The 23,550-nt window shown below is 37.1% G+C and overlaps 1 protein-coding gene across 1 annotated transcript; it reads left to right on the top strand.

The window, feature by feature from the left end:
- The first annotated feature begins 1,607 nt into the window (after positions 1-1,607).
- On the top strand, positions 1,608-23,335 carry LOC111238020 (adhesion G protein-coupled receptor F5-like). The gene is made up of 30 exons (XM_022767390.1): positions 1,608-1,653; positions 5,299-5,405; positions 6,499-6,550; positions 6,677-6,820; positions 7,858-8,013; positions 8,135-8,302; positions 8,516-8,545; positions 9,447-9,602; positions 9,721-9,888; positions 10,136-10,165; positions 11,027-11,182; positions 11,301-11,468; positions 11,670-11,699; positions 13,325-13,480; positions 13,598-13,765; positions 13,987-14,016; positions 14,163-14,300; positions 14,384-14,472; positions 14,849-14,910; positions 15,222-15,343; positions 15,474-15,686; positions 16,168-16,365; positions 16,533-16,664; positions 17,404-17,585; positions 17,667-17,843; positions 17,937-19,313; positions 19,434-19,475; positions 19,951-20,001; positions 20,118-20,184; positions 21,532-23,335. Exons 1-30 carry the CDS (start codon positions 1,647-1,649, stop codon positions 21,585-21,587), a joined length of 4,632 nt encoding a protein of 1,543 aa, XP_022623111.1. The 5' UTR covers positions 1,608-1,646; the 3' UTR covers positions 21,588-23,335.
- The last annotated feature ends 215 nt before the right edge of the window (positions 23,336-23,550 follow it).

Genomic DNA, 23,550 nt, shown 5'->3' with positions numbered 1-23,550 from the left:
GAATGTTGTTGATTTCTAGAAGAGCACATACCTCTTGTGTTTTGTTCTCAAGCATAGCTTTATTTATTCATTGTCTTTTATCTTTATACTCCACAGCTATATGTATGTACAATGCTGACATCAAAACTGTGATGTCTGAATTCTGTCATTGTACAGAGTACACTCTGTATGTGATGCAGATTCAGTATTTTCTTCCTCCAGATTATTATCTGGATTTGTACAAAGTCAGATCTCAACACCATAAATATGTTGGATTTTTTTTACATCAAGTTCCAAACATTATCCCCTGATAAATTTATTAAAATGTCAAAAAATGTCCTATCTCACAATATTCAATAAAGTGATTAAAAATTCCTGGATCCGCCCATTTAACTGGATTGGCATCAAAATTTTATGGGTTCTTCTCTGGCCCTTGCTCCTACTCTTTGTGTTATCCTGCTGAGAAACAAACAAACAAACCAAAAAAAAAAAGGCACGAGTGAAAACATTACCTCAATTGTAAGCTTGATTGAGGTAATTACAAGCTAAATGACATTTAGCACCATGTGGTGTGTCTTTGTCTTTGTACAAATCCCAGGCTCCTCTTCAAAGCTGTTGCATAAATAGTGTAAATTCTGATTATGTCTTGGGAATAGATGTGGTGTGAAAACCTCCTGGGAGCTGTAGTTGTTCAATCCTGTGTAATCTTGGTGTCAAGGAAACACTGTCCCTACTGCCACCATTCCTGTCTCATTCTGGCCTCTGTCTCTTCACCTGTCAATCTACCTTTTGTACAGGCCACAACAAACACAGGTCCCTTTTTTTTGGATTCATAAGTCACAGCTGTGGCTGACTGATGCTCACTGCTCAGGTGCTGAGAAAATCCCAAGCTCCTCTTTAAAGCTGTTGCATGAATAGGAGAGTGTCTTTGTGTTTTGTTTCATAACTTGGCTCAGTGCAAACATTAAAGCTTTCTGTCTGCTTCGACCTTTTATGTAGAATTCAATGTAATACGATGACACAGCCCTAGATTGTTTGTGACTAATTCCTTATTATGATTTGGCAGCTTTCTAAGGGCTTTATTAAACTGCCATGCCTCGAGCAGCAGCTATTACTTGTTGGACTCTTTTTGGGCTCAGCATAAAAAAACAGGAACAAGACAAACAAGACAGAGCAGCATATATCATTATCTTTATAATTCTTATTGATCTAAATATAATTGTCTTAGAGTTTATAACATTAAAATACATTTCTACATAAAACTTGGAGACCATGTGTCAAGTTTGTTTATGGGAGTATATAACACAAATAAATAAAGCACACAGCATTACGTGCTATTTATTTTTTTTACATAATCATGAGCAGCACAGCATGAATACAAGAACAGGATTTAAACATTTGAAATGCCCTCCTGCCTGTCAGCCACCTTTCAGATGAAAATCTGTATAGACAGTGAAAATCATCACACTCACACTGCCCTACATATCTACACTTTCTGCCAAGCATCAGGTCACTTGACTTGCCAGACAGGTGTGTGACTCAGAGTTACAAAGTATTCCAGGAAGTCGATGTGTTTTCTTGCATGTTTAATAATTTGTCTGTATCTGGAGACACACAGTAACATGATTGTGCCTCCTGGTAAGAGCCATTTTTGAAGCCAGAAGACAATGAGAGGTAAATACCATACTAAGAATTAGCATTTTCACATTTCACTCTAATCTTATATAGGGGGTTATTACTCGTTATACCTTTAGGCAAACTGTAGTGTGGTATGCTGCGTATTACAGAGATTGCTAACGTTTTGCCGTAGCTCAGACAGTCTTGACATGTATTTCACTGATCAGATGAAAGCATTTGGGAGCTAACAGTAATAACTGGAATTGAATTTAATTGATTTTAATATTTTCTTCATAAATACTACAGATGCTTGCATTGTGAGTAGAATTCAGCCTTTAAATAAACTTCATTCTTCACAATAATCCTAACAGTTTTAGTCTGTAAGTATCTCTTCAGTGATGGGAAAACAAGACTTTCACTTCTTTTTGCTGTGTTGACTCGATTCAGTTTAGTGGAGTTGAATCAGGAGTTGGCTTTGGTCTTCAAGTTAGAACTGTCTTAAAGAAAGGGCTTTTTCAAATAGAGGTGAATAGTTTGGATTATTTTCTTCTTGACAATGGAGCCCAGGAAAATCACCAACTAAATTATTCATTCGTGAGAGCATAAGCACACCGTACTTGCATGAAGCTGTTCATAAAAGGAATATGTATATACATATATATATATATATATATATATATTTGTTTGTGTGTAATGAATTCAGACACTGACACCGGCATATGTAATAATAGGTGACCTGTAGCTGCCGTAGTAGTTATGATGGGAGCAAAGGAGAAGGTCAGGTAAGGCAGTATATAGAACGACATGTTAGGGGAGGTTCACTGACAAAACACAGGACTTGAGAGCACATGAAACCACAGTTGGACGTCGTGTGGAACTAATCCATGATCCTTAACTGCGTGTTTAATATTGTAACCATGACGACAAACATACTCTAACATTAAAGAAGTATTTATTTTAATTCAAACCACAATCTTTTCCTAAACCTGACTATGTAATTTTGGTGCGTGAACCTAAACAAATTGTTCCATAACCTTAACTGTTAACTCTTCATTATTGTTACTATGGCGATGATGGTCTGGTAAGCCTGCTGCAGGTATGCTCCTAAGGGTAAGGACAATCAACCTAAATGGTTGTTTAGTATGGAGAACTTGTTAGGATGCTGATAAGTAGATACATACAGGAACAAAAGTAATAAAATAGTTATAGAATATAAAGGAAACATAGAACACATGAAAAAAGGCAAGTAAACAGAATATAATTTAAACTAAAGGAGTAAATCAGGTTAGAACAAAACGTGCAAACCTTACAAGTAGGTTTCTAAAGCAGATTTTAAAACATGATATTATAATGTAAGCTGCATAGTATAGGCTTTTTATACTTAATTTTCCATACAGGCTTGGGCGACATCCAAAATGTAATGTCCACATTCCGATATGCGATTTTTATTATATAACATTATGTTATTGGATTTTATGTTTCAGTTTTTGTTTTTTTTGTTTTTTTATATTATTGCACAGTGGTTCAAAGTTTTATTTCTCACATGCCAAGGTAGAATTTACAGTAAGAAAATGGTCTGGTTTGGCATCAGGGCATTAATCAGGTAGTGCTATAATAGCAGGTATGTTTGTGCGTGTCTTACTGCTCATCATAACTCCCCTTTCAGTCTGCCTGCGGAGTATCCTCTTTTGTTTCCTTTGTTCTATGCCAATACACTTAATACAATGAGTGCTGCCTCCACCCAACTGAGTGTGCAAATTAAACACAGAAAACTATGAGCTTGAACTTGACCCAATCGATGACAGTTTTTTGTCAGTTTTCCCCTCAGGCTTTCATGTTATTATGGGTATTGTGTAATAATGGGATCTTTTCTCATAATTTTCATAACTCTTTTCAAAATAGTTGATTAATAAGTGCCTCCTACAGCAACTTCACATATCTTAAGAACCTGAAGGAAAAACTATATGTTCCTTTGAAGTTTCTTAGAATATGAATAAAACCAAATTGACACACACACACATACACACATTTATATTTGCTCATTTGGCAGACATTTTTATCCAAAGCAACTTACAAGTGGTACACTCGAATGCACAAAATGATCCAATATTTGATTTGTACAGTTAATCTGAAAGTCTCTGTCACTGTCATTCTCTACCTCTTCCAACCTAACATGTAATAATAATATACTACTTGACTGAAATGCCACTTTCCTCATGTTATGTTTCCAATTTCCTTTTATTCTCTTTTTCCTTTTTTATTCTTATTTATTATGGTACGTATGATGTTTGCCACACACTTGTACAGTAGTCTAATAATGAATGAAAACCAAATTACACTCCAAATGATGATGCATATTCAGAAAAATTAGAAACATCTATCTAGCTCTCTTCAAGCAATCACCTCTACTGAACCCTTGACTACATCAAATAAATTATACTGTACACACAAGCTTTGTGGCTATACTGACTATGTGCCTGTGATTTAAATGTCATAGATCAATGATGCAATAAAATTTGGACGCATATTGGACCCAGGCTAGACACATGGAATAAAATGATACTGCCTATAACCAAAATCAGCTACAAGAGCGCAACAAAACAAATAATTTCAACTAGACAGTAGCTACTGTAGTTTGAGATTTATCATTTTAGTAGTTTGTTTCATTCTTGGAAAATTTCAAACCTGGAAAAAAAATCAGACTTGTGGTTAGTCTCTAAGCTAATCAAACAAAAAGCAGTCAGCCATCATATTAATGTCTCATCAATTAGCTTCCATATACATAGCTTACTCATTTGTGACTGATATTATGAGAAATTAAAAGAGAGAGAGATATTGTGTAACAGTCAAACCAGGAAGTAATGAAGGCATGGATAATTATCTCAGTATCAAGAGGTAAAAGGAAGCATGACTGAACCAGTTTTGTGATGTGACTGAAACACTGTCAAAACATTTCTTGATAAGGAAGAGATTCATATGCTACTTTGAATAAAAAAAACCCTAACATGGAACATTTTGACAGTTATATACAATTCAGTCAAGGTGACATATATTCTGTAAAACATACATTTTTGGCTAGTAATGTCTGCATGTTTGCTTACATACTGCAAGCTTTACTGTGGCTGCTGTTGTCTTGGCCTGAGTGTTATGTTGACACACACAGAAAGAGAGGGAGACAGAAAGATTGTCCCAAATACTTACAGTTAAGTCAACTCTTACTTGCCAAGAGTAATGTCTGTATGCTAACTGTGAAGATGGAGCCAGGAGACGGTTAGTTTAGTTTAGCTTAGCGTAAGGACTGTGAGAAACAGCTAGCCTGGCTTTGTCTAGAGGTAACAAAATCCAGTTTTTCAACGTGACATTTAATCAGCATTGGCGCTTGGTATTAAAACATTCCTAGCTTTTGATAATATGTTTACATGCTGAACAATAATCATTCACAGCATGCACACAAACATGTCTAACAACCGCAAGTATTCATACCAGTAAACAGGGACGCTACTTTTGAAATGTTAGCTTCCTGGTAGTATTTCTCACAAAACTTGTGTACCAGTACAACCTTACAAAACACCTTGTAGTTTTGAGCTACTGTGCTACCATCAAGCTTTAACACAGTTTATATTCACAAGAGATAAATGTATACATTTCTTCAGGTTGACTTAATAATGAGAAATCATTGTGTTGACTGTGTTTTCTCTCTAGTTGGGATGGCATTACCAAAGGCAGTAGGATACATCATTTTTCTTCTGGCTATATTCTACAGTCTGGAGAATCAGGGATACAGACAGTCTCTGAATGTGTTTTTAGAGGTAAGAATAATAATAATTATTATTATTATTATTATTATTAATAAGAATTAAGTAGTAACACTCAACATTGTAGCTGTTTTCCATGAGATACTGCAACGAGTCTAAGTTGTCTACATCACTAAACAAAAAAATGTATTATAGTATGAACAGGAAGTATTCAGATCCCTTACTTAAAGGCCCTTTTTTGTATAGAGGTAGATTTCCATGTTTTCTTTGATTATAAAGCAGGTCTAGGTTCTATATTAATACTGTGAAAGTATCAAAGCGCTTAGTCCACACAGAAATGCACACAGCCTGTATTCAGAAACTGAGCCTTACAACGAGCCATCAGGACTTCTGTAACTTCATGATGTCACAACTATACAGTCACAGTCCTCAGCCATGCCCCAAGCCCGGCCCACCTGGACCCACCATCCAACCTTGCAGTAATTGACTTCTCTGAGGGTTTTACCTGTAATCTGCTAGTAAAATCACCAGTACCACAATGTAAAAACATTCCAAAGCATCAAAAGTTAAAGTAATTGTTCTGCATAAAAATTGCCCAGTGGACCATTATCAAATTATTAATCTTGATGCATCAAGGCATCAGTACAAATTTACTGTTACAACTGATTGAGGTGGAGCTAGTTGTAGTCCAGTGGGTGCTTGGCTTATCCAAAGCGTCACAAGATAAATCTCACAAGTTAATTTATTTACTTAATTGTGTTTATTTTTTCCAAAATCTTTGCTTTTTGTGAAGTATTGAATCATTTGAGCCTTGAACAGTTGTAAACATTTCGACAGGAAATGTGTCTTTGGTGGAACTGCTAACAACTCATAGTCACTCATTCACTGATGCATGTAACAAGATTCCCCAGCTGCTTTTTTGTAAGACGTCACAAGCCACAAAGTTTTGGAGTAACTAGTTTAATCTTAAAACATTATAAGATTATCATACGTGTTTTAATGTACAATCTTAATCTGAAATTGTATAGTGTAAGTATAATTGATCAATAGTGTTTTTATAGTTTATAATTAGTTTTAATTACAGTTTTTGGTCTGTGTGGACAAACTGTAAAGGCTGAACTAATTGGATGGAAATGGATGTTTACAGGACTTGATGGGTACAAAAGCATCACACATTCATGCCAGAGAAAAAAGAGAGGGTGAGTATCTACTACTGTCTGTCCCTACTGTCAACTATTGACATGTCTTTGTGCTCATTAAAGCAAACAATACTGACTATTGACACTGAGCGTGTGTGTGTGTATGTCTGTTTCATGTCGTCCCAGCTGCCTTAAATTCCTCTGACTATGTAGTCGAAGCTGTAATAAACATCTCTGATGTGGACCTTCTCAGGACTATTTTGAGCACACTCTCTTTTCCTATACGGATCAACAACACTGTTCACATTACCAGCATTGAAGCCACAACAGGTACTACCCTTTCTTCGTTGTTGCCCCACTGTTTTTACCAGAGTTGAATATATCTTACCTGACATGCATAAGATTTTGAATGTAAGACTGTTTTTAAAGGCCCCATCAGAAGATACTATATTTGTGGTTTTAAAAGCCAAAAACCATTTCAGTGTAGTTTTACATCTCCTCTCTCAAGCTTCTCTCTGGAGCTCTCTCTAGTCGTAACTTTCCTGCGAAACAAGGAACCACTTGTAACAGAACGAAAATGCTTCCTCATTTTCTTTTGCATTAGCTCAGTGAATTTTAATCAGATAGCTGGCTTCAGTACATACTTGAAGAAAATAATCTGTCACATGCAGACACCGGCTGTCTACTGGGTTTCCTTGTTTAGTGCATACCACATTTTTGATCGAAGAGATGTCCTGAACACCTCTTGCTGTGCTTTGAATGAATAAAGTACTTTCATCAAAGTGAAAGTTTACATAGTAGATCAACATGTATGTAAAGTTATGTGATGATGACTGCACATATTGAAAATTGTTTATGGAAAAGATCACAACTGTTCCCGTTTCATGTTATCAGAGCCATCTCTTGGTATGTGAAAGATTTTATTTTGTTTTGCATGGATAAAGCGCAACACGTTCTTTATTTGTTATGAAAAAAAATACAAATGTGACATTTATTTTGTGATTTTTTATTTTATTTTTAATACAATCACCTGTACCACCAAATGGTATGAGACATAAAATGTAAAAGATGACAATCTGTGTGTGTGTTTCAAAAGACTGATACTGTACAATCAATGAAAACTTGCATAACTCTTAGAGTATCTGTTGTAGCAATACAGCTATTTAAGTGATTTTGAAATACATATGTTTACACACAATAGAAACCGTGTATACTCTCAATTCAAGCATAACAAAAGTTACATAAAAAGTTTATCAGACACTGCTCATGGGTAACACTTGGATCAATGTGATTCAGGTCAGCAGTGAAAAGTGTCCTGTTTGATGTTGACATACTTGTGATGGATTTTCTTCTGTTCTTCACCACAGAGCTGCTGGACATTGATTTAGTCCTTGACTTGAACATCCCAGTCTCCAGCAATCCATCAAATTTCACTGACCTACTGAGGGACATTCTGAGATCTATCCAATTCCCCCTTGCCATCTCTGAGACTTTAAATGTAACAGGTGTAAATTTCACCACAGGTAAGAACTTGTTTGTTTCTTTACATAATTTGTGCAGCTGATTTGGAGCTCTTTTGTCAATAGGGTATGTTTTTTATACAGTGACTTGATGTTTTTTTTTTTTTTTTAATTTCTTTAAAAGGATGCTACCCAAACTCAGCTGGAGGTCTGCAGTGTCAGTGTGAGGAGAACTTTGCTTGGTCATGTGACAAGTGTGTCATATACGGTGCGTGCAGTGACGCCACCACACAAACCTGTGACTGCATAAATGGACTTCCTACTGATGGAGAGTTCTGTGAACCAATCACAAGTAAGACCTGCTATTTTGGAGTTGTTACAATAAAAGTGATGCTATCAACTGTGCTGCATGTGTTGATATAAACATGGTTAGGATTGTGTTTAATTATCTGGTGAATATCAGTTCATTTCTAAAGTGATCTGATGTTAATTAGAATTGAAGGCGTGATGTTTTTGGAGCGGAAAAATGTGGTGAAATGATTTCATCTCTATTGTTGCTCCGCAGGTATCACTCGATGTCCACCCCCGACTCTTGGTACGAGAAACATTTTGATCAGTTTGAATTAATAGTTTGAATCATTGTGTTGTTGACTTCTGAGTCACATGCTTAGCATGTGTCAGGGTCCGTGTGTCTACATAGCACATAAAGTTCTGATAGGATGGGGAAGGTTGCAACAAGTTATTTTAACTGTCCCCAAGCTAAGCAGCCAAATCAAGACAGACCACACAACAGTGTTTTTCAACAGTATTAGTTCAAAATAGGCAAAATATATGTGCAGCTAATTTTGTCCCATAGCACAACAGATGCAACAATAATTGCTCATTTTAACACATAAGAGAAAACAAACAAGTTATTTTGGGAATTATTTTGTCAGCCTCTCATGGTCTTATAATATATTTGTCTGTTGTATTTATCAAGAGCAATAAGATAAATAAATTGTGCCTATTTTGACTCAAGGTAGGTTCTATGTTCCATACAAAACAACACTCAATAAGTGTTCTTTCATAAATATTACTAAATAAATAAATAACACTATAATATTAATGTAAAGAAGTGCATATTTTCAGAATACAATGCTTATTAAGACAAAAAGAAAAAGTTAATTCGTAAAAATTTCATGTATTTTTAATATGTTGCAACCATCACTCATCTGTGTTGCAACTGACCCCAAACCTGGGGACAGTTGCAACATCTGAATTCTTACATTCAAATAAATACTGTGAATGATATGTCATAAGCAATCATCTTTAAATGGTTTGGGTATTTGGCAGATATATCTAAGTTTAATATAAAAAAGTTTGGTTGGTCTAGTCCAAATAGTCTCTGAGTAACTGAGAGAAAGGCAAGTTTTGCAAACATCCTCAGTCTCCTGTATATTGTCCTGTTTGATGTTGATATACTTGTGTGATGGATTTTCTCCTGTTCTTCACCACAGAGCTGCTGGACATTGATTTAGTCCTTGACTTGAACATCCCAATCTCCAGCGATCCATCAAATTTCACTGACGTACTGAGGGACTTTCTGAGATCTATCCAATTCCCCCTTGCCATCTCTGAGACTTTAAATGTAACAGGTGTAAATTTCACCACAGGTAAGAACTTGCATATTTCTGTACATAATTTGTGCAGTTGATTTGGAGCTCTTTTATCAATAGGGTATGTTTTTTATACAGTGACTTGATGTTTTGTTTTTTTTAATTTCTTTAAAAGGATGCTACCCAAACTCAGCTGGAGGTCTGCAGTGTCAGTGTGAGGAGAACTTTGCTTGGTCATGTGACAAGTGTGTCATATACGGTGCGTGCAGTGACGCCACCACACAAACCTGTGACTGCATAAATGGACTTCCTATTGATGGACAGATCTGTGAACCAATCACAAGTAAGACCTGCTATTTTGGAGTTGTTACAATAAAAGTGATGCTATCAAGAAAAAGGTGATAATATCTACTGTGTCTTTCTGACTGTGCTACATGTGTTGACATAAACATGGTTAGGATTGTGTTTAAATATCTGGTGAATATCAGTTCATTTCTAAAGTGATCTGATGTTAATTAAAATTGATGGTGTGATGTTTTTGGAGCGGAAAAATGTGGTGAAATGATTTCATCTCTATTGTTGCTCCGCAGGTATCACTCGATGTCCACCCCCAACTCTTGGTACGAGAAACATTTTGATCAGTTTGAATTAATAGTTTGAATCATTGTGTTGTTGACTTCTGAGTCACATGCTTAGCATGTGTCAGGGTCCGTGTGTCTACATAGCACATAAAGTTCTGATAGGATGGGGAAGGTTGCAACAAGTTATTTTAACTGTCCCCAAGCTAAGCAGCCAAATCAAGACAGACCACACAACAGTGTTTTTCAACAGTATTAGTTCAAAATAGGCAAAATATATGTGCAGCTAATTTTGTCCCATAGCACAACAGATGCAACAATAATTGCTCATTTTAACACATAAGAGAAAACAAACAAGTTATTTTGGGAATTATTTTGTCAGCCTCTCATGGTCTTATAATATATTTGTCTGTTGTATTTATCAAGAGCAATAAGATAAATAAATTGTGCCTATTTTGACTCAAGGTAGGTTCTATGTTCTACACAAAACAACACTCAATAAGCGTTCTTTCATAAATATTACTAAATAAATAAATAACACTATAATATTAATGTAAAGAAGTGCATATTTTCAGAATACAATGCTTATTAAGACAAAAAGAAAAAGTTAGTTCGTAAAAATTTCATGTATTTTTTTTAAATGTTGCAACCATCACTCATCTGAATTCTTGCATTCAAATAAATACTGTGAATGATATGTCATAAGCAATCATCTTTAAATGGTTTGGGTATTTGGCAGATATATCTAAGTTTAATATAAAAAAGTTTGGTTGGTCTAGTCCAAATAGTCTCTGAGTAACTGAGAGAAAGGCAAGTTTTGCAAACATCCTCAGTCTCCTGTATATTGTCCTGTTTGATGTTGATATACTTGTGTGATGGATTTTCTCCTGTTCTTCACCACAGAGCTGCTGGACATTGATTTAGTCCTTGACTTGAACATCCCAATCTCCAGCGATCCATCAAATTTCACTGACGTAGTGAGGGACTTTCTGAGATCTATCCAATTCCCCCTTGCCATCTCTGAGACTTTAAATGTAACAGGTGTAAATTTCACCACAGGTAAGAACTTGCTTATTTCTGTACATAATTTGTGCAGTTGATTTGGAGCTCTTTTATCAATAGGGTATGTTTTTTATACAGTGACTTGATGTTTTGTTTTTTTTAATTTCTTTAAAAGGATGCTACCCAAACTCAGCTGGAGGTCTGCAGTGTCAGTGTGAGGAGAACTTTGCTTGGTCATGTGACAAGTGTGTCATATACGGTGCGTGCAGTAACGCCACCACACAAACCTGTGACTGCATAAATGGACTTCCTATTGATGGACAGATCTGTGAACCAATCACAAGTAAGACCTACTATTTTTAGAGTTGTTACAATAAAAGTGATGCTATCAACTGTGCTACATGTGTTGACATAAACATGGTTAGGATTGTGTTTAATTATCTGATTCTCAATTAATTTAAAAAATGATCTGATGTTAATCATAATTGATGGTGTGATGTTTTTGGGGCAGGAAAATTATTTAATCTCTAATGTTGCTCCACAGATATCCCTCCATGTCCAACCCCAACTCTTGGTACGAGAAACATTTTGTTTTGTTTTGCATGGATGAAGTTTAATGGATGCTATGTTGCTAGTAGAAAATATTATTAAGAAAAGTTAGCTAACAAATTTGACAGACACTAAACATCGGCAAAAAACTTTGATACATGTGATTCATGTCATGATGACTGCACATACAGTAGTGAAAAATGTTGTGTATATTGTTCTCTATGATGGTGATAGATGAGTGTGAAGATTCTCAGTCATCCAGGTCACAGTATCTCTAAGAGCTTTATGAAGGCAACTGGACCCGCTTGAGGTTCTTGAAGACTTTTCACCTGTAATCCGAAAGGCTTCTTAAGTTCTCGCTGGTTAGTGGCCAGTTCCAGTCTTTTAACTTCTTGTTGGGTCATTAACACCTCGTTATGCCTCCGTGCCAGGGCTCAATGCATTGTGTTCTCAGGTTGTCCATCCATATGTACGTACATGCGTCCGTCCCATTCTGGTAAATACGACATCTCAGTAAGACTTTGAGGGTTTTGCTCAAACATTCACTTGCACTCAAGGATGGTCAAATTTTGTTGGGCAAAGGTCAAAGGTTAAATTCACTGTGAACTCACAAAACTCATTATCGGCCTCTTGAATGTAATATCTCAAGGACACATTGAGGGAATTTCTTCACATTTGGTACAAACATTCACTTGAACTCAAAGAAGAACTAATTAGATTTTGATGCTGAAAGGTTAAAGATCACTGTGACCTCACAAAACACAATTTTAGCCATAACTCAGGAATTCGCATGCTAATTATGACACAATTAAAAACAAATGTCTAACAGGTTAAAATGATGAAGTCATGACATTTTATATCCAAATGATCAATGGTCAAATTTACTGTGACATCGCAGTGTTCTGCAAAAACTTCCGGGTATTAGTAAATGCTGTAACTCAGGAAGGGAAGATTGTGACCATATTTCCTGTAACTTAGCTGTTTGGCAGAGGTATACAACAGGAAGGCAGTTATCCTAGTGGTAATAGGTGCCCTGCTTAACCTCTGCCTGACACAAGCTGGAGAACATCAGAAATCTAGGACAGGGGCCCACAAGGACAGAGAGGAAGGAGAGGAGACAAAAACATCAGGGAAGTACTTAGAAACTGCGGTTACCCAGACTGGGCCTTCATCAAAACCACAAAAAGACATAGAACAGACAGAGAAGAAAAGAACAATAAACAGAAAAACATTGTCATTCCTTATGAGTATCTGAGAAACTCTGGAGGATCTTTAGCAAGCACCAAATCCCTGTGCACTTCAAGCCCAATAACACACTAAGGCAGAAGCTTGTCGACACTAAGGAAAATACATCCAGGCATAAGCAGAGAAATGTTAGGTATGCAGTTAAATGCAGTGAAGAAAGCACATACCTGTACGTTAGGGAATCAAACAATCGCTTTGCAAGCACATGGCACATGGAACGATCATCATTAAACAGATTTAGATTCTAAACTGATTTAGGTGTCACTAATGACTCACATGATAGCTTTTCGGATGAGAGGTGACACGTCTTCAAGAACCTCAAACAAGTCCAGTTGCCTTCGTAAAGCTCCCAGAGATATGATGTTATGACTTATGTGATGGATTTTCTCCTGTTCTTCACCACAGAGCTGCTGGACATTGATTTAGTCCTTGACTTGAACATCCCAATCTCCAGCGATCCATCAAATTTCACTGACCTATTTAGACACTTTCTGAGATCTATCCAATTCCCCTTTGTCATCACTGAGACTTTAAATGTAACAGGCTTAAATTTCACCACAGGTAAGAACTTGTTTGTTTCTTTACATAATTTGTGCAGTTGATTTGGAGCTCTTTTATCAATAGGGTATGTTTTTTATACAGTGACTTGATGTTTTTTTTTTTAAATTTCTTTAAAAGGATGCTACCCAAACTCAACTGGAGGTCTGCGGTGTCAGTGTGAGGAGAACTTTGCTTGGTCATGTGACAAGTGTGTCAAATACGGTGCGTGCAGTGACGCCACCACACAAACCTGTGACTGCATAAATGGACTTCCTACTGATGGAGAGTTCTGTGAACCAATCACAAGTAAGACCTGCTATTTTGGAGTTGTTACAATAAAAGTGATGCAATAAGCAAGGAGGAGACTGTGTTACATGTGTTGACACAAACACGGTCAGGGTTGTGTTTAATCTGGTGAATATCAGTTAATGTCTAAAATGATCTGATGTTAATTAGAATTGAAGGCGTGATGTTTTTGGGGCAGAAAAATGTGGTGAAATGATCTCATCTCTAATGTTGCTCCACAGATATCACTCGATGTCCAACACCACCTCCTGGTATGAGAAACATTTTGCTGTGTTTTGCATGGAAGTTCAAGAATTTCTTACAGTGGATGAAAACACTTGCTGGAAAAAAAAAAATGCATTGATCTCAAAGATCATTTACTGATGCTACGTCTTGTTGATTTGCATTTTATTTACAGTGACAACGACAACAACGGAGATGACAACAACAACGGAGATGACAACAACAACGGAGATGACAACAACGGAGATGACAACAACGTCGCCGTCGACAACACCAGTGATGACAACAACAACAGTGGCACCAACAATAATCGGTATTACACATTAGATATTAAGAATGAAGTTGTGTGTATCTCATGAAATTGCTTCTTTGTGATAATAACTGGTTCTGTTGTAGAGAGGAACTTCTCGAATACCCTGGACATAGACTTTAATGTAGCGTACAATGAGCCAAGCAATGGAGTTCATCAAAACATCAGTGCTGCTGTAAGTCTTCATGTTTCCTCTGCCTGTGTCATTAGGTGAAATAAAGAAAACAACAATAATTATAATGAAGCCAGGGGATGGGGGTAATATTCCGACAAAAAACTCTAAATTTTCATGATTAAAGTCACAAATTTAGACACTTTAATCTTTTCTAATAAATCTAACATCCAGTTTTTTTTCTCATAATTTTACGACTGTAATCTCAGAAATTTTCTAGGAATTTTACCCCCTGCCCCTTTTGTTTTTTTTGTTTTTTTAACCCACAAAGGCCTTAAATACGCTGTCCTTGTTTTGTCACAATATTGATACATTGTTATATCTGATCCTGAATTGATTATAGAATTAATAACAAGCAGTCCATGCCACTATCTCACAGATTGAAAGACAAAGTCAGAAGTTCTTCTCAAGCCTAATATCATCACAGTTAGTAAGTTTCAGGTAAGTCAAATTTGATTCTTAAATTAGTTTTGATATATTTTTCTACCGACAGTTTGATTGTTCTTATGCCTTTGAAACATAATATATTTGCAAAGTGGGTAATTCATTTTTTAAATTTAATATTTAAATGTAGTATTAACGCCTGCTTGCTATCAGCATGTTAGCATTGTCATTGTGATTATTTACACTGATTAAACCGAACCATAAATTCCAGAGCAGGTTTAGTGTGGTTCTAAATGGACTGTATTATACCATCTTGTGATGGTGATAGATGTGGTGGATTTTCACTGGGATTCCATTCTGTATTACAGGAGTGGAAGCACCATCGCTGATTACACTATCAGAGCAACTTCTTTTCGAGAAAATGAAATTGCTAACTTTAATACAGGGATATTTACAGACCTGGCAGGAACATACCCTATGATATTTGACAGTAAGTCAGTTTGAAAAATTTCTGACAGACATGAAAAAAAATGTTTTTTTGTCATTTCAGAAATATCTGATTGTTGTGTACAGATGATTTTATAATAATTGTCTGACATTTGTGTCCATTTTCTTTAAAGATCCGACAACCTTTAATTTTGTTCAACCTTTTTCTGGGGAAAGTGTGACCCTGACGTGTGGTCCTCCTCCATCGATTCTTGGCTTTAGTGACAGCTGGACTGCAGAGTGGACACGTGACGGCGAGTTGATACGTCCAGATAGTGAACACACCTTTACAAGAGACGCGGAAACGTCAACTTTAACTGTGTCGAAATTCTTTTTCACTAACAACGGTAAGAAATAGATCCAATGGTGTGGTCAATACGTGATTTGTATTTCTGTCTTAGGTGGCATTTTCAAATCATACATGTTTGCAATGGAGGTGCTGTGCACAAATGCAGAATTCTGACAGGAACAATCAAGTGATTTAATAGTTATACCTCAGAGTAACACGCAGTGCAGGCAAGAATGCAGGTAAACAGGAAAACAGGTGAGAACATCAACTGGAGCCAAATAGGCAGGAACAGACAGGCAGTCCGTGCTGGATGATTGACAGAGTGAAAACAGGTGTGTAGATGGGTGGGGAAGGTCAGGTGACTGTACCGGAGGCAGGAGGTCTGAAGGAAAGAACAGGAGACAATCATGACACTGATTTGGGTTGTTGCTTTGTTGCCTTGCCACTGGATGGAGCTGTTACCTCACATATTTTTATATCGGTAAAACACTGGCCTCACATTGATTTGACCTTGAACTGATGTCCACCTTTAATTTCAGGACTTTATGAATGTAGTCTGAGAGACAGAAACGTTTTCAGACAGCAATCGAATGGATCAATCTCTTCCAAAGTGATACCCTCGATCCAAGTAAGACCGGTAAGAAACAAGGTCAAGTGTGAGGTTGGAAAGGAAGTGCAACTGGAGTGCTCAGTCAACAGCCCCTACACTGTTGAGTTTCCAGACATAGCTTCTGCAGGTAAAACTGAACAAACACCAAAAAGCAAATAAGCTATTAGGAAAATCATCTACATATAAATGCAGTTCATAGACAGCTATTTGAGATAACGTATTACTTTTCATAAGTGAATGTTGATACCCCACTACTATACTCTACATTTAAGTGTTGTTTTTTTGTATATTTAGTACCAGGTAAAGTGATCAACCACGTGTTTCGACTTCCTGAAGACTGTGCAAACAGGGAAGAGAAGTTTACTTGTCAAGTGGTAGAACTCAAGGAATTCAAAAAAGAAATAATACTGGAGCTATCCACTGATGGTAAGTGTTAACCCAGACATTGCAGAGCATTCAATAGAGTGCTGCAAGAATGAGTCCTAAAACTGGGAAAGTAGTTAGCATTTTAGTACTTCCCATTCCCTCATCCCGAAGTCTATGGGTTTTATTCTGCCACATAAAATACATCAGTAAATACCCAAGTTGTGATTTCTTTAGCTTTTATGTCATTTAAAAAAGGGCCAGTTGCTAACAAGTGGCTAAATGAGTCTACAGAGCTTGTCAAGGACGTTGAATGTCATCACGGCGAAAATGAAAACCGATCTACTCACCAGTCCACCTCGATGTGTTTGTACTCACACTTCAACAGACTGTTAATAACTTTAGAGGTTAGAGGAAAGGTTTTGTAGAGGAGGTAACAGCTAGATCAAAGTACAAGTTTAGTAGTGGTGACATTGAAGAGATGCGATCGTGGTGTAGTTTGTTTATAGCTTAAATTACCTTTTTACTTCTGGTGATTGTATTTAAGCTTAAGAAATTATAAAAGTGGCATTCATTTGTAAAGATTGTTGTGCTGAACAAGACGTGTAGGTATCATAAACTTTTTGTTTGTTTTCTGCAGTAATCCAAAACCCAATGTTAAAATCTAATTGGCTTTTTATCAAGAGAAGCAGTGTGATGCTAAACTAAAATATGTCATCAGTGTGTCTCTGTACCATTCAGGTGAAGATATTTTTCCTGTAGCTACAAATACTGATGTTAAAACTCGCTTCTTTCTCTCTAGAATTTAGATGTATAGATGATGATGGCTTTGGCGCTGGAAATGTTGGTGACAAGGGTGTAGCTTCCTGCGAACCAGACGAGGTGGGAGAAAAGACAGCAGTTTGTAAGGAAAATGGCAACTGGGAAGACGTAGTAGACAATTGTGTCCTACAAGTGATTCAGGAGCTGTTTGACCAGTCTCAGGTGACTTGTCACATACATACAATACACATAGTGACTTTAATTTGAACATTACCCTCATCTTTTTTCTTTTAAATCTCACAGTTCTTGAATAACAATTCACTGCCAGCCTTCTTGGACCAACTCAGCAATATCACCACTAACTTCAGTCAGCAAGTGGTTGAATCTCCTGCCAACATTAACGCCATTGTTATAATACTCAGCAATGTAGCAAATGCGACATCATCTTTAAATATCGTAATATCTGAAACTGTAATGGAGGTACGTGGATCAGTCCGTCCTAAATAATGCCCATATATACAGTATATATACTACATTTCACATGATCTAATATCTACTTTCCTTTGAATTCAGGATCTCCTAGTAACTGCAGGTATCCTCACCACAGACGGGGCAAGGGATTCATGGAACACTCTGAACAACAGATTCTCTGGAAACAGCTCAGTAACAAGAAGCATCCCTGAAGCTCAAAGTGCCAGCTCATCATTTTTGCTGTCTGTTGAGAATATAACACGTAACCTCAACAATGAGTCTTTTGACATTGTGACAGATTTCATTCTCTTGAACAAAACTAGATTCACAGACAGTTTCAGTGGGGACTTTAATTCTTCAGTGGAGATAGAAATACCAGAGGCTGACAGAGGGAATAAGTCAATCACCGTGATAACTTTTTCCTCAATGGATAACGTACTCCCGGCCAGAGACGAAGTCAATTCAACCTCCAACGTCATCAATGGGAGAGTCGTGCTTGTTCAGTCCAGCGGCAGCGTCAATAATATTTCCTTTACATTTGACATTATAAACGTCACGCTGGGGAACCCGCAGTGTGTTTTCTGGAACTTCAGCCTCTTCGATGGTCTCGGAGGATGGGACGGCGAGGGCTGCGAGTTGGTAGTCGACGGAAACGAAACCATCACATGCAACTGCAACCATCTGACCTCGTTCTCTATCCTTATGTCACCCTTCAGTCCAGATGACCCTGTGTTGGATTTTATAACCTACATTGGAGTCGGCATATCCATGGCTTCCTTGGTTATATGCCTCATCATTGAGGCTGTCATATGGAGAAAAATACGAAAGAACAACACATCGTACTTGCGTCATGTTTCCATTGTTAACATTGCTGTCTCTCTCCTGATTGCAAACATTTGGTTTATTATTGGGGCAGCCATCTCAGATCCAAAAGAGGAAAACCCACCAGCATGCTCTGCGGCCACCTTTTTCATCCATTTTTTCTACCTATCCCTGTTTTTCTGGATGTTTGCCTCAGCCCTGCTGTTGCTCTATCGCACAATCAGTGTCTTCGATGGGGGTTTGTCTAAAAGGTCTTTGTTGGCTATAGGATTCACCCTAGGCTATGGGGCACCGCTCATCATCGCAGTCATAACCATAGCTGTAACTGCACCCAGCAAAGAGTACATTCGACAAAATGGGGTCTGCTGGCTCAACTGGTACGAGTCCATGGCTCTGCTGGCATTTGTTATCCCTGCACTGACGATAGTGGTGATAAACCTGTTCATCCTGATTGTGGTGATATATAAAATGTTGAGGAGAAGGGCAGTGAGGGATGCTGCACAAGCTGCTGAGAGGCATATCCTAGTGGTTATTGCAAGGAGTTTGGCTGTCCTAACACCATTTTTTGGATTAACTTGGGCTCTGGGAGTTGGAACTATGACAAACCCAGAAAATAGAGGAATCCATATTTCATTTGCCTTCTTCAATTCACTGCAGGTACAAATACAGTAGTTGCTAATGATATGTTATTAGTTATTCTGTATATTCTCAATAGTGGTTTGCCTTTTTTTAATTGAAGTCCTCTTAGCTAAAGCTACTCTGTTTGTCTTTATAAAGGGTTTCTTCATATTGGTGTTTGGAACATTGTTGGACAAAAAGGTAGGTATGACTCAATAATCAAAAAAACATCTCACCTAATGAAATGCAGAATCCATAAGGAAATACAATTCATTCATTCAATCTTTATTAAGGACTTGATTCGCTAACTGATCATTAGCCATTCGATTAGACCCCTACTGACAAACCAGTGTGAACTGCAACAATACAGAAATTCTCCTACTCAAGTCAAACTTTCACTTCTTAGTCGTGATTGTCTGTAACAATAATAACATGAGTAAAATAAACACTGCAGTAATACAACTGTTGTCAGAAGTTAGCATTGAGCATATTAGCTCCTTAGCCGTCCCTCCCTGAGCTAGTAGCTGGTTGAAATCCAGAACACTGGTAACACCCTCCGCCTCACTGAACTTCATAAATTCTGACTTGTTGATCTTTTAAAAACACATATTCTATTTGAAATTAACTTGTTTTAGTTTTAAAGCAGTGTGCTAATTTTTGAGAATTAACTTTTCAGGTGCGGTCAGAAATAGCAATCAAGTCGCAAACATCCAGCGGTGGCACAAGGGTAAGAACAGTTTTCTAAATCATGTCTTTCTTTATTTTATTTTTTTGGTCGCAGCTCATCAGTCCCTTTTTAAAATATTGTGGTGAGTCATGGTTTTTCTTATATTCTTGTTTTAGAGCACCAGCGCTGGAATATCATCAACAAGTGGATTGGGCCTTTTACGGAACTGGAGAAGAGGAAGAGGTATAGCAACAGTTCAATAAGAAAGAAAGATACATTTCAAAATGCTAGTGTAGTGGGTCGGTGCAGTACTTTGATTTAGGCTGAAATATTTAAACAACTATTGAATGGATTGCTGTGAAGTTTTGGGATGAATCCTAATGACTCTGGTCATCCCTGACCTTTCATCTGCCATCCAGCAGGTTTTCACCTTACAGTATCTTGGGAAATATCTCAACACTTACTTGATGGATTGGCACAACATTTTGGTAGAGACATTCATGTTCCCCAGAATATCGTAATGTTTATGATAAATGGGTTTTCCCTCAACTTTTAATCTATTACCACCTAGTCAGATTTCCATTTGTTTAATACTTTAGACAAGGGGAAGAATCTGAAAGTAAGAAGCCACAATCAGGAGGAAGTTATGTGACATCCAACTTTTCACAGCAGACAAACAGGCTTCTTCATTAATGATTTAATGACCTCTGGTAAGTGAGAATACATTTTGCCAGGCCTCAAGCGACTGGCTTGTGGCAAAACCACAGTGGTTTGAACCAATCAGCCTCTTATGAGGGAGGAACTTCTGCGAGGAACAACTATGGAGAAGCGACTGTTTTGGTTTTTGTGCCTCTTTTTTTTTTTGCATATTTTCCTTAGAACTATGGCAAAAATAATCTACCAACATGCTGACTAACTTTCAGAGCAGTGTTTCCTCTGTTTCCTCGGTGCGCTCCTCCTACATCACATGATAGACAGACGGTTCATCCAATCACCTGCCAAGTTTTTTTTTTTGTTTCTTTCTTTTCCAAACAATTGCCAACCTTCTGGCACATCAGGTTAATGTTTCACATAAACCAATCATATTGAGACAATGTTGAAGAATCAAATGATTTATCAGTAAGGCTTTAATAAACAATTATCTGATATTAATAAAACTTAATTTAAGGGCTTTGTTCAGACTCAAGCTTTGTAGGAGATGATGTGTTAATTGGAATAAGACACCTTATACTTTTAGTAGAAAAGTTTTGGTGGTCACAATTGTGATTACCTGAATACAAGTGATTGAACTGATTTCTTGTTTATATGTGGTTCCACTTGTCAACAAACCACCACAAACAGCAACACAACAAAAGAATGTGTATGGCGTTTTCTCTGCGTACAGAGATAGCAGTGTGGGCAACCATCTTGGAATAATGCGAGAACTCTCCAAATAATAATGACTGCTTGTCCTGCTCTGGCCATTCTGCGTGTTCGCATGCCGACTTTAGCATTTAGCTAAAGGCACCACTGTACAGCCTTGTTTTTCTGTCTATCACATTGTTTTGCCTCAAACTTAATCGTGTTTTTTTTTTTTTGCTGTTTTTCCAGATGGTTACAATATGTCATCTAATGACTCCGGCGTATCTCAATCCTTCAACACCTGATGATCTTTGCAGACGGTCGGTCAGTCGGTATTACAACCAGCCAAGCAAACCATACCAGCAGATTGTGATTGATTTTGACAATTGTTATTTAATATCTGATGTCTTGTAAAAGTGAATATAATTTGAAAGTTTACAAACTGTTAATTGTGTCTGTAAAAGATTGTGTGTGTGTGTGTGTGTGTGTGTGTGTGTGTGTGTGTGTGTGTGTGTGTGTGTGTGTGTGTGTGTGAGTGTGTGTTCCAGGTACTCCTCATGTTGTGGGGACCTTAATCAGTTTACACACTCGCCTTATGGGAACTTATCTTCCTTATGAGGACAATAATGTAAATAATTCAATTTGAGGTGAGGACGTGTTTTATGGTTAGGATAAGGTTATGGTTAAGCCATGGAGTGTGTGTGTGTGTGTGTGTGTGTGTGTGTGTGTGCGTGTGTGTGTGTGTGTGTGCAAGTATTCAACTACAAAGTAGATGCAAAACAGCTGTTGTTTTGGTTTGCCAATCAAATCAGTTACACAAGGCGAGGCTGTCTTGCACAGATCAGTGAACTTGTTTATTCAAGGGGTGACATCACAATGACAAATTGTCTTGGACAGGACCATCAGTCAAATATAATTCCAAACAAGGTAAAGTGAGCACCAGGAAGTACTCAGAGAAAACATAAGCTCTTTTTAGTATACTATATATAATATAGCAGGAAGAAATCTCTCACAATCAGTATATTGCTATCTTTGTGAGGACCTGTGTGTGTGTGTGTGTGTGGGTGTGCGCGCGTGTGTGTGCGCGTGCGTGCGTGCAAGTCACGACTACACTGCTTTCACAGCTGTGCACAAAATTGTTGACAGGCTGCTCATTTTATTAAAGTTCCATCACACTGTCAACATGCCTTCATTTGTGTTTCACAAAAGAGTTGAATTCTCAAAACTGAAATGTAAGACGTAATAAGAAGTAAGGCCAGTGTTTGGTGTTTAAGGTGCTGCATCTTTTTTTTAGATGAAAGTTATTTAGTTTGTTTTTATATCTTGCATGTGAATGTATGTAAAATAAGTCTTCCACAGAGCCTCAGGCTGACACCCGCACTTATGTCGCAGTCACTCCTTACAAGCTAACACACACTAGTAAATGTCAAACAGACCTGAAGTTATTGCACAAAAAATTTAACATCTTCATTTTGTTCTCCTTTTTTTGTATAATACTTGTTGCACTTATATTATGATATTTATCTATTTGTCAAAGATAAGGAAGGTTAAAACCAATTATTATTTGCTTTTAATTTCCAGTTCATATTCTAATCCATCAAATTCTGGAAGGCAGTGAATTCTCTTAACCAGAAGTCTTTTAAAGCTTGCTGAACCAATTGTAGTAAACTACAAAACATATATTTTTGACCTTTCAATTTGGTCTGGCACAGTTCCCACGGTTTGGTAGACTGCCTATGTAACTCCATTACATATCCTTGGACCTGTTCTTTTTATTCTATATATAAATGATGTTGTTTCTTCTGCAACTGGTTGTAATATCCATCTTTATCATCTTTATGCATTGTGGATACTGTACAGTCTAGAGAAGTTGCTCTCAATGACTATAAATTAGTTTTAAATGCAGACAAATCTCAATTTATACTTTTCTCCACAGCCTCATCATCACCACTAAAAGTGGCACCAATGTTTGTTTTAATTTCATATCCTTTTTTACTTGTATTTTTTTATCTGTTCCACATCATTGTAAATGAGGGTTTTACCCTCAGTGATCTTCGAGTTTAAATAAAGACATAAACATGAATATTACACATACTCTATTTGTTAGACAAAATACAGGACCTTAAACAAGGCACAACTTGACTCACTCCAATAGATTAACACGTTCAGCCTCGATTTTTTCTATCCAAACAAAAGCACCATTTAGCAAAGTCCATGACAATATAATGACTGTAGTCGTGGCTATTTTTGTGTTGCTGTCTTTATGTA

This window comes from Seriola dumerili, unplaced genomic scaffold (genome assembly GCF_002260705.1).
Source record: "Seriola dumerili isolate Sdu_G_001 unplaced genomic scaffold, Sdu_1.0 BDQW01000025.1, whole genome shotgun sequence".
Classification (NCBI taxonomy): domain Eukaryota; kingdom Metazoa; phylum Chordata; class Actinopteri; order Carangiformes; family Carangidae; genus Seriola; species Seriola dumerili.
Note: the sequence above shows the minus strand (reverse complement) of the source record. Positions and strands in the feature narration are given on the sequence as shown.